The sequence below is a fragment of the Oculina patagonica genome, chromosome 4, assembly GCF_052425735.1.
Source record: "Oculina patagonica isolate OP01 chromosome 4, crgOcupat, whole genome shotgun sequence".
Taxonomy (NCBI): domain Eukaryota; kingdom Metazoa; phylum Cnidaria; class Anthozoa; order Scleractinia; family Oculinidae; genus Oculina; species Oculina patagonica.
Genome location: NC_135761.1, coordinates 13,205,753 through 13,217,707, shown reverse-complemented (window position 1 = coordinate 13,217,707; position 11,955 = coordinate 13,205,753). Strand labels below are relative to the sequence as shown.

The window sequence follows — 11,955 nt, the reverse complement described above, 5'->3', positions numbered from 1 at the left end:
TGTTAGTGACTATGAAGTTCAGATGGGCATTTCCCAAAACAGTTGTATCTTTATTCTAATAAAGGTTGAGTCCTAAGTGCCGAAACCCAAGTGTCGAGTCCTAATAAACCTTTTGAGTCTTGAAAATGATGTACATAATACATATAAATCTGTTGGCTTTGACTTCCGACAGATAAATTAATAATATATCATAGTAGATAGCAGTGTCAGTTCTTGCCTTTTCCTTTTCCATTAAACTGTAATGCCTGGTTCTGTCTTTTGCTTTTCATTTAAAGCTGTAATACTTAGTTCGGATTTTTGCTTTATCTTCCTTAGATTGACCAGACATTTTACCCGGGGGGTACTCCCATATGTGGGCTATATAGGTATATGCCGCGGGATAGGGTATGGTTTTTGAGGTTCTCAGTCCTTAAATAGGGTATCATTTTTGCTCCTTTTGGCAATGTGTTCCCAGTATCCGTGTTCCCTCCTTATCCTTAGATAGGGTACCTAAATTCTATCAGCTAAAATGTTTACACTTCGAAATCCTTGTCATAGTACCACTAGCGCTTTTTTAATGTTCAAAATACCTTGACTTTCCTGGTGAATGCTTCTGGGGTCTCCATTGTCCTGATGCTGGCTACAACAATTCTGTTGGCTTCAGTTGGCTTTCGTGCGATGCAGGTTGAGAAAATGACCGAGTAAGTACACTTATTATTTGTGCAATTAATCAAATAGATGCCGACCCTACCTAACAGTGACAATAGATTCCCAAAGCCTTTAACACGTATTCGTTCAGCCGACAGGCAGGAACGTTTAAATTAAAAAGCGCAAAAAGAAGTACTTCATGGGGGAGGGGCCTCTTGGCTGAAAATTTCATTGCTGTGTACTAGCTGAAAATAGGAAATTGGCGTTGGCACTATATCAAGAATTGATTAGTATGTGAATGCTTGTAATCCTGCAAAGTTTGGTGCTTGTATCAAAAATTGCACAATTCAGGAGTTAAACCGCCGGACTACAAAAATCATCTCCAAGGTCCTCCATTAAATTATAAAAAAAAAAAAAAAAAAAAAAATCTCCAAGGTCCTCCAAAAAAAAGCTTTGTAAAACTATACACGAACATTCTTAGGAATAAATCAACCGTTTAGAACGGCAGAAGGTGATCAATTAACAGAGAATATTACAAGCTAAGTCTGCTTGGAGCGGCTGTTTTTCCAAGTTAGAAACAACCTTACCAGAAATATCTTAGCTGGTGAAAACAAAGGTATAAGAAAATACATCTCTTTATTATATAGACGCAAGTATTTTACTTGAATATAGAGACTGATACAATTCATACGAAACTACATCCGGGACTGACCGTATAAGTGGCCTTCACTAGTGAGGATATCGATGACATCATTTCGCGAAATTGCACGGCTGCCAAGCTTTGCCAAACGCCGGTTTAAAAAGGTGGCGAGTGATAAATCTGAAATAGACAAGTAAAGTTCACTGAAGCCGACTTAAAATCGTTCACTAAGAAGCAATTAGTACAAACATGAAGAAGAAAACTTCACATGACTCAAAACAATTCAAGGAGTTTCTTGCAAAGTAGACCAAAATAAAGATATTTAAGAAATTCCAGCTGCCAAAGTGCAAGACTTTACATAATTTATTTAAAGTTTGTGCTTTCGACACTTCTGTAGTTTTTGTCTATATAATTAAAAGAACATTACACGTTGGCCCAAAGATATTAATTTTATGTTCTCGTGGAAAAAACAATCTCACTCCTTCAATGCGCACTCGAACATAAAATTCATATCTTCTCGCCACCGTGTAATATCCTCTAAATAATGTATTCTACAAACGAATCTCATCCACATTACTAGTACACGGATCGCTACTTACTACTGATATAATGTCATTCAAAAACTGTACAGTATTTACTGACGACTAGAAAATTATATTCATTGTATTGTTTATCAATTCTAACTGATAAACCCCAACGCTGGGGGATTCCTTACCTCTTTACCAAAAAATTATCCTTTTGTAAAAGCTATTGCGCAAATAGATAAATATGTAAAATATATTTTCTGTGAACTTCAATAAGGCTACCCTACTTTAAATATTACCATTTTTGTATAAATAGAGCCTGGTTTTCACTAGCGACGCAAGCACAAGCTCAAGCACAAACGCAAGCGCGCGAACAGGAAAAAAAAATGACCCTTGTGTTTGAGCTTGACACAAGTTATAAGGGTTATTAAAGGAGCTCAGTCACGGACAACTCATTTTGAAAAAACTGGCAAGTTGTTTCAAGTTTGTCGTTCGTAATCCGTCTTAATCTTAACCTGCGTTCACATTTAACCCGAAACATGTTTAGAATAAACATGTTTCAACGGAACATGTTTCACCTAAACATGCTTGTTTTTGCATTGTTCACATTAGGTGTGAGTTTTAAACACGTTTCATGCCTGGTGTGTAATTTATGCGGCTTCACGGTTCTTGCATAAATCTTTACACTTAATTTAACCGTAAAAATATAGCTCGAAATTACAATAAAGTTTCCATTAAATCTTTGTCTTTCTGTCTATTTTCAAGCCCTTCGATGAAGCCGGGTTTTCAAGCGTTTAGCAAGAAGACAGTTTTGTCCGAATTTGCGCTATCAGTCGGTAACAGAATATTTTTATTTTGTGAAGTTTGTTTTTGCATTGCAATGCTGCAATGATGCGCGCTTGTAGCCGCCGTCGTAAACTTTCCTGGCGATATTCTGCCAAATATTCTGCTTTCTTTCCATCACCGATAATTCATATTACACCGCTTTATTACGCCATATTTTAAATAAACATTTTGTCACATAGAAAGCCCAAATTTGTAGCTTTTGGGCACTCGCCTCCTCACCGCATGTCCGCCATTTTTAACTTGTTTAGTCTGATCATGATTGAAACTACCTCGTGAGGTAGTTTCAATCATGATCAGACTAATCATGTTTCAATCATGATTCGCGCAATGCACTGCCTGATGTGAACACTATTCACAACGAAACATGTTTCATTCGTGATGAGACTAATCATGTTTCGGCCTAATGTGAACGCAGCTTTAGTCAGTCAAAACCATCCTTAGTTATTTTCGCGTTTTGTTTACTCCTTTGTTGTTTCCTACATTACACAACTATTATTTTGAGGTTTCCTTGAATTTGGAAGTAACCAGAAAAATGACTTAAAATATCATGAAAATGCTCCTTTAAGATGTTATTTTGCTAGCTTACGAGGATACTCATGCTTGGGTCAGACGCACAAGAGAACGAATCGGCGAACATGAAAGGCAGCTCCGTTCCCAAACGTGAGCCTATTCGCAAGCTATTATTTTGCAAAACTTTTCTCTTATCATGTAAATTGCTAAAGAAAACTCGTTCTAAAAATAAATTTGAAACTTACATGTAATTTGATCATAATAATGTAACTATGACATGTCATTAAGCTGGTTCTTCGAGTTCCTCAATAATCTCTTCCATATTTGGTCTCGTCTCAGGCTCTGTTTGCACACATCTCCGCACGAGGGCTCGAAGCAGGCGGTTTGTAACCATTGCAATTTGTTGATCACGCCTTTCAGGATCTGGCAATTCCCGGATGCACATTTCACAGAGGAGAACACCAAAACTGTACACATCGACCTAAAGACAACAACAGTTTGAAATAAAGTTACAGTACAGTCGAACCTCTTTAATATGGACGCCAAAGGGACACGGAAGAGTGTCTATGTTATAGAGGTGTGCGTATTACAGAGGTAGAGTTCATATAAATTGTTCTCACTTTCGCACCAGGTGAACTGTCAATAATAGGTAGGTTTCCGTATTATAGAGGTGTTCATAAGGAGAGGTTGGACTGTAGATTTCTCACAGTCATCCAGGCGAAGTCCTATATTACTTATTTTGTAAGGGATCTTTTCAAATAACTGTACATGTAACATGTAACAGAGCAAAAAAGGAGCGACTTGGAGCAAGACTTGGAGGTTTTGTGTGAACGAAACTTCGACAGATAACTAACACAAGAGCCTCCATTTCCCCTTCAAAAAAACGTTCTCAACACTTTACCCAATATACAAAAATATAAAGATTCTAGGCTCATCCTATTGTTAAAATTTCCTGTTACCTAATGAAATATCCAATGAAAATCCGACCCGTCCGGCGGTAACTCATTTTTAAGTTATCTCGTGGATCACTCATTACATATACCGCTCTAACCGGACTTACATTGTAAACATGGCAAACTGATGGAATAAACCTTAGAGCGGTTTTCGCATGAGTGCCAAAAGAAATTTGCATTCGCCTTGGTTTGCATTAACACGCTTAATGATTATGATTGGTTTAAAACACTCGCACCACTTTCTCAGCCAATCAGAAGTAAAACCAAAGCCAATCGTGACTGGTTCGCAAACGTTTTCGCACGCTTCGTGCCGGCTACATATATTTACTTGGAGTTTTTTTTGGTCCAATTGGAATATCTGTATCCTTTGTGATTTGCCAGAGTGATTTTTGGTTGTGTTAGTTTTACAAAACTTGATTGAAAACCGCTCTAAAATAAGACATAGCTTACCTTGAATGTTTGATTTGAAGTAAATGCTTCAGGGGCGCTGTAAATCATAGCTCCAGGGGCAACTGTCATGGTCTGTTGCATGAAATTAGCAGTACCATAATCTGACACTTTGCCTCGCCATTGGTCACCTTGTCGCCATAGCAACACATTAGCACTACTGATGTCTCGGTGAATAATGGGTGGTGTCTTGTGATGAAGGTAGCTTAACGCTCGTGCCACATCAAGAGAAATAATGGAGACTTCTGTTGCAGAGAGAGGTCGCTGCTCTAACAATGATCGCAAACTTGATTCCATGAGTTCTGTTACAAACAAAGGACTTCCTTCATCATTTGTTGCTCCAATAAACTGCAGCAAACAAGGATGGCGGCATCTTGAAGCAATGTCCATTTCTCGTTCAAACAAACTTCGGTTGTGAGCAGAAAGAATCAACTCATGGATTTGTTTTACAGCTACAGCACAGCCACAATACTTACCCTCGACAACACTTCCCCAGCCTCCCCTACCAAGGAGTTTAACTGTCAGCTGAATTTGATCACGGGAAATGACCCAGTCAGGGGTCTGTTGGCGTTGTTGTTCAGTAAGTGCTTGCTGAGCTGTGGACAGAGTTATCTCCAGTTCATCCACTTCCTGGTCTTTTGCTCTTAGTTGTCCTTCTAGTGTAGTAACTTGTTGCTGCAAATTACTAGACTCGTCTTCTTTTTGTCTAAGCTGTCCTTGTAAGTTAGTCAACTGTTGTTCCATCTCCCCTAGTTGTCTTTGTAAAGTCTCTCCGTGTTCATCTCTCTCTCTCAGCTGTTGTTCTATCTCCCTTAACTGTCTTTGTGAGTTTTCTTCTTCTTGCTCCTTCTCCCTCAGCTGCCTATACAAGGTCGTCTCTTGTAACTCTTTGTCTTGCAACTGTCCTTGTAAGTTTGTCAACTGTTGTTCCATCTCCCTCAACTGTCTTTGCGAGTTTTCTTCTTCTTGGCTTTTTCCCCTCAGCTGCTCGCGTAAGCTGGCTTCTTGTAACTCTTTTTCCCACAAACGTCTTTGGGAATCTGTCAACTGCTGTTCCCTTTCCCTCGATACTCTTTCCGAGTTTCCCAACTCAAGATCTTTCTCTCTGAGTTGTTGTTCCCTTCTTGCCAACTGCTGTTGCACCTCTCTTAATTGTCTTTGTGAGTTTTCTTCTTGTTGCTCCTTTTCCCTCAGCTGCCTAAACAGGTTTGCCTCTTGAAACTCTTTAACTCTCAACTGTTCTTGACAATGTGCCACTTGCTGCTCCATCTCTCTTACTTGTCTTTGTGACATTTCTTGTTGATGGACTTTTTCCCGTAGCTGTTCATGCAAGCCGGCCTCTTGCAATTCTTTTTCACGCAATTGTCCTTGGAAATGTGTCAGCTGTTGACTCATCTGCCTCAATTGTCTCTGTGAGTTTTCTTCTTGTTGATTCTTCTCATCAAGCTGCCAATGCAGCCTGACCCCTTGTAAATCTTTACCTCGCAATTGTCCTCGAAAAGTCTTTAACTGTGACTCCCTCTCCTCCAGTTGTGTTCGTAAATTTTCGTTTAGCGCAACTTGTTCTCTCAGCTGTTCGTGTAAAATGGCTTCTCCGGAATGGTACAGTGCTGCAGAAAGGTGACCAAAAAAGAGGTTTTGCTGTGTTTAAAACAAGTTTCATCCCTCGGTAAAGTCTGCGTTCGAGCTTAGTGGCCCACCAGGCCGGAGCTTATCCCGTTTTCCGTAGCATGAAGCAACCAGGAGTATTTCTACTCCCCCCTGGATGGGATGCTAGTTCATCGCAGGGTTACCCCAGCAGTAAATTCGCCGGTACCCATTTATACACCTGGGTGGAGAGAGGCGCTATAAGAGTAAAGTGCCTTGCCCAAGAACACAACACAATGACCCCGAAGAGGGCTCAAACACGGACCGCTCGATCCGGAGTCGAACGCGCTTACCGTTAGGTCACCGCGCCAGCCATACGTTTCATCCCTGTATAGCTACAATTTTCAAAAATGGCATGCATGAAGATCGCGAGGTGCAGTTTACACACTCTAGAAATGGTTTGGTTTGTTTATTTGGAGAATTTTAAATAGGCTTAATTTTGGCACCATGCCAACAGTGTTTTTGCAAAAAATAGCCTATGGAAATTCCTTTAAACTTTCTCTAGGTTTCTATCGCTCCAGCGCTTAAAATGTCTGAATGGTCAATAGGTTCTTAAAGAGTTACGTTGTCAGTACACTACAATTTGGACGTCTGAGTTTGAAAAAATATGTTTCACAAAAATGTTTTTAACTTTACCATTTGACACTTGGGATGAATTGAGTCCAGCCGGTTCTGGGATTGCAAACCGAACTTGAAAAAGTTCAAACATGGTCTCAGTGAGAACTCTCGCCTGTCAAGCAATTTAAAACAAATTAAACGGTGTTACACACACTGTCACACACTGTAACATTGATACGTGTGAGAAGTTGGCTAATGTTTCGTACACTGTGCTAGGTACGTTTGAGCTTACGCCATGGCTTCATTGTATTGTGTGTTTGATTAAACCAATAAAAAGTATTTCACTGAGCCACTTGGATTTCGGTACTATTCACCATTTTGTTTTTTACTTACAGGTTTTTCTGACTTTACAGCAAATAGCTTGTATCCATGGCGAGGTTGACTGAAAACCCACGCAAATATATTCTTGTCCTCTGGGTCAGGAGTTACGTATGATATTTTGTTGAGTGGATGATCATGATCTACTTCCTGCAAAAATGTACGAAAAAACATGGTTTGAAACGCATCTTATTGGAACTGTTCTATTCTGTCTTATCCTTTTGGACTGCCAAGCAAGCCAGGAATCAGGAACACCGGCCAGAGAACACATGAAAGTTTTGGTTAATATATAAGGAGCAGGATTATGGTAAGTCATAAGTGGTTTGGTGTTTGTGTTGAGTTGTCAGTGGTGGTTAAGGGTCACTGTTCTGGGCTGATTCAGAGAACTCTTACGATGTATTATTTAGGCAGTTTAGGCTCACTTATTCCAGGGTTTGTGTGTGCTTTTATGTCCATTTATTGTGGTTTTATAACTGCTATGAAACCTGACACTTTAAGGTCTATCTCTCTTTGTTTTAGTTCATGAATATGTGTTTATTCCCAGTGGCGGATCCATACCTTGAACTAAGGAGGGTCCCGAGACACTACTGCACTAAATCCGCCACTGAATCCTATCCTATTTCCCCATTTGGGGAAAAGGAAGACATTGCGAATGCCATGATATATTTACTTACAATACCAATACATGTGTGGTGAGAATAAAATAAAGAAAGTTATCAAATCATTAACAAGTTGATGTTTTCTTGCTGGATTGAAAAACAACTCTGCCAACTGTATGGCAAACAGTTTTGTATATCTTGGAAGGAGAGATGATATTTCTAGCTGGTTTATAGGTACACTCACCTGAGTTTTTTCGTCCACTATCCTGATACCATTTAATGTGACATACATCACAATCCTCTGCTTATGTTCACCATTATCTTTATTTAATTTTGCCAGTAACTGGATGCAAAACATGTCGAGAAAAAATAAAAAATACCTTTGAGTTCTAATACAAACAACAGATACGTTTGGTACAGGTCGCTGTATTTGTACTTCCATTGTTTCTCATAACAAGTCAAGTTACGTTACAAAATGCAAAAGCAGTCAGAAAAAAGTTCCCAAAGTACCGATAATAGTTTAACGTCTCTTAGAACGATTTTCACTTGAATGTACAAAGAAGTTCGCGTTTGTTCTGGCTCTCCATTACTACTCCTAGTGATTGCTTTGAAAAACGCGCAAGTGCCTCGGTTCAGTGCCTCAAAGCGGCTACGGCCCTGCATCTTCTCAACCAATCAGAACAAAACCGAAACCAACTGTGACTCTCTCGCGCACGTTTTCTCGCGCTTCCTGCTGGCTACATGTATTTCGTCAAGCTTTAATTGGTTTACGTACTGTATTGTCTGTGTTCATTGTAATTGGTCAGGGAGATTACTTTGGCTTTGGGTTTACAACACTCAGTCGAAAATCGCTCAATCAGTTTGTTAAACATAATTCATGGCGTGGTGAACTGTACAACTGAAACCGACCTTTAATGTCTTGATTGCATCGACGCACATGCCATCGCCTTCCGCACTACCGACATCTATAGCACCTACAAGCTATAAATAGAGAAAAAAGAGGGTTGTTCAATAAGCACCATCTGACTTGGGTCGTCCGACGTCCAAGACGCGTGTCGACTCGGATAAGAAACGATCCGACTCAGTTACTTTATATTGGACGTGTGTGAGGCGAGAAACTCGTTTGATATGAATCCGGCGAAGAAGGAGTTTTTTCAGTCTTAAATTTTTCTGGGATAGAATGAGCTAAAATGGTTACTCTTTTGAAAGAATTTCGTCTAATTTAAGACGAGAACTTCGTCTTTCCCTCTTCTTTTATGAATTCCATAAGTATGTGCTCAACGTCTAATTTTGTACTTCAGTTGTTGGCTCGCAAAATCGTACAAAAATTTTGCTTTTCTCCACAACCTCGAGTTTTGCCGTTGTTAAGTTTCGCCGCGGTTTTTAAGGGCTTCCTCATGACGTGCAAGTCCAAGGTTCAAGCAAGTGTCGCTCTAGTTAAAGAGTTTTAAAGGGAGGTGTCACGTCAAAGGTTATCGTCCAATAAAAAACTATATTTCAGTTGGAGGAATGACAATACTCATTGTTTCGCCTTTGATCTTTCGGCTCGTAACGCAATCTTTCCTTCCTTCAATGGGGAGGAATGATTTGTGACGAGCTGAAAGATCGTCTGCGTAGGAGGCCACCCGTCACCCTTGTGTTGTGAAATAACAAATATCTGGCTCATTTTTATTCAGTAACAAACTAATGGCTAATGAGTACTCGATTTAGGTGACCTGGCGGAGAACAACGGAGAAAGAATTGGTGGAGCGTGGCCTCACGCTCGAAACGGCAAGACAGCGGGCAGAAGACCGGCAGTAGTGGAGTACCCTTACGGAAGCCCCATGAGCCACCAGGCACTCTGGTTCCTGAAGAATAATAAGAAGGGGGGACTCGATTTCATGTTCCTTGTGAGATACATGCAAATCAAATATAATTAAATACGAGACAGAAGAAGGTCCAGACCTTGCACTTGAACTTTACGCCATCTCCTCGGAAGCGGTCAGCATTAAAAGGAACTTCCTCTCCTAGACATCATAAAGAAACTGTAAAACTAACATATAATGTCAATAATCAAGGATTATTGTATTACTGAAGTGCCTCTTACGCCTTTTAAAAATTCGGGGGGAATACTTCCCTACATTCACGATAATTGAGTGTCGCAAAAAATAAAAAAAAAAATCAATACCCCTTTGAGCCCCAGACTCAAAGGAATGAGACCCTATTCAAGGGTAAAACAATAACTCACCGCCAGGTCGTTTCTATTCCCTTTCTGCAGCATAAAAGTCTATCTGGTAGTTCAGTTTTTAGCAGATCGTATCTTTTTCGTCTAGCTTGACACCCTTTCTAAGGACGATTACACCGGCATCATAATGCCAAAAGGGACAAAAAGATACCCCGATTATGTCCTGAAAAGCTCAAAAAACGTCTCCCTTCCCGAGGCACATATCTATATAGCACACATATAGGAGTACCCCCAACCCTCTGGCCCTTAATTGCGTTCATTTGATTGTTTCTTGTATGTCTAAATTCAGCCCTTTTCAACTCGTGAATTACGAAGACTCCCTCTACGAAGCACAAAGCTTGCTTGCTTACTTCTTCAGTCAGTCATTGTTTTTGAATGTGATTTTGCTTCCCACGACAGTGGCCCATGGGGTGACAGTAACCAACGGCTAACATTTGGTGAAAAAAAAAAACGCCATCACCACGAAAGGAAAATTTTCGCGTGGCAACAAAATAACTCATCAAGTAACCGCGAACCTTAGCTTGTTTCAGGCCTCCGGTAGTTGGGGAGCAGCGCGATAAACGGGATAAGCGCGAAAAACGCGCTGCTTCCCAACAAACCGCACGCCTGGAACAGGCCACGCGAGCCTCGATTAATTAAAATTAGGCGCTTGACAAGCGGTATGATTGAAAGTCAGGGATTGGCTGAAGCTCGGTGGCCCTAAAATTTTGGTCGTGGAGCCTGGAGCCCCTTCGTTTTGCTGCTTGGAGCCGTAATATTAATAAGTGGAGCTTTGAAACGTTTGTCACAAAGCCTGTAGCACTGTTGTTTGAGGGTTCTGGAACCTGAAACTCTGCTCGTTTGTGCCCGAAGCCTTAGAGCCCTAAACCTTCTCGGGACCAAAAAAATCCGTTTAGAAAAGCAAGGCCAAGGTCCTGAAAAACATCTTCGGAAATTTGCGTCGAGAAGAGTTAACAGGAAGATTCGATTCGTTTCGCAAGAACAGGCTTGCGTTCTCCTTCGTTGAACGCAATTAGTAGGCAAAGCGTATCGCGTATGATTGGAATCCACTCAACAGAATAATTCAATAAGTGATGGGGAAGGGACGGAAGTGTCTTAAAAACGCACTATTAGAGACTACTTATTCTGTTACGGTTTATACTTCATCACATAAAGAATAACGAGCTAATCAAAGCTAAAATCAAGCAAGGAAAGACGACGTACCTCTTGCCGACTTTGCCTCTTTCTTGTTCTTGCCTTTTGGAAGCTTTTCTCGGAAGGACATGATTACAAAACTGTTCCATATATATATTACCGGTACACTCCTAAGTCGGCAGAAATTAGTCACTTGGCCGGCGACTTTCAATGACACACGTTTGTTTAAAAAGCCTTCAACGAAATAACAGATGGAAATCGACATAAACTGCCATCAACAACTGATTAACCGTGTTCGGCCATTTTCTCGCTGATGCATACAAACAATGTCACACAATGCATTATTACTCAGTGGCAAGGCGCTTCATGCATGAATAAGCGACTTCAAATGTGTTTATCAAAAAGTTTACAATAGTCACCTTCGCAGCCGTTATTTGCATGGGATATCACGTGACATTTCTCCCTGCGTTGCCTGATGAGCCAAGTAACGGCTGTTCACAGCGTGTAGCGGACAAACGCCACTTCCCGTTTTAGTTGCCTCAAAGTTTATGAGTTTGAAGCGAAACGTGTAAAGAGTTTGCGAGAAAACGTTATTAAAGAGCAGTGACAGACTAAACTACGAGCTGATAAACTATAGGTGGATTAATTATCTTAATTATCTTATCTTAAATTATCTTATCTTATCTTTATGAATCGACCGGTCGGTAGGTCTGTTCGAGATATTTCTGAAGGTCTATTTAAATACCCCAATGACAGTTTCCCCACCTTTTTGTATACTCAACTCGCAAAATTCGTACTTAAACCTGAAAAAGGTACTCCCCGTATAGTCCACAAAAGGGAGAAGTCCCCCGCCAGGGCCCGAAGAAAA

The 11,955-nt window shown here is 40.4% G+C and overlaps 1 protein-coding gene across 2 annotated transcripts; it reads right to left on the bottom strand.

Moving 5' to 3' along the window:
- Positions 1–2,308: 2,308 nt before the first annotated feature.
- Positions 2,309–11,374, bottom strand: LOC144651439 (uncharacterized). Of its 2 annotated transcripts, none has more exons than XM_078511376.1 (8): positions 11,157–11,374; positions 9,674–9,735; positions 8,639–8,710; positions 7,974–8,072; positions 7,146–7,280; positions 6,831–6,924; positions 4,551–6,157; positions 2,309–3,628 (listed from the first exon to the last, which is right to left on the bottom strand). In XM_078511376.1, the coding sequence occupies exons 1-8, from the start codon at positions 11,350–11,352 to the stop codon at positions 3,431–3,433; spliced, it is 2,463 nt and encodes an 820-aa protein (XP_078367502.1). In that variant the 5' UTR covers positions 11,353–11,374; the 3' UTR covers positions 2,309–3,430. The 2 variants fall into 2 exon arrangements, with proteins under 2 accessions (XP_078367502.1, XP_078367503.1); XM_078511377.1 differs by having other exon boundaries at positions 2,310–3,628; positions 4,551–6,028; positions 11,157–11,372.
- Positions 11,375–11,955: the final 581 nt, after the last annotated feature.

Bases quoted from the DNA above. Each gene is read 5' to 3' on its own strand.
- LOC144651439 (XM_078511376.1), bottom strand. From the start codon at position 11,352: ATGTCGATTTCCATCTGTTATTTCGTTGAAGGCTTTTTAAACAAACGT. The intron at 9,736-11,156 runs GTACGTCGTCTT...TATGATGTCTAG, and splicing joins AGAGGCAAAGTCGGCAAGAG to GAGAGGAAGTTCCTTTTAAT. The intron at 3,629-4,550 runs GTAAGCTATGTC...TGTTGTCTTTAG, and splicing joins CTTCAAATCAAACATTCAAG to GTCGATGTGTACAGTTTTGG.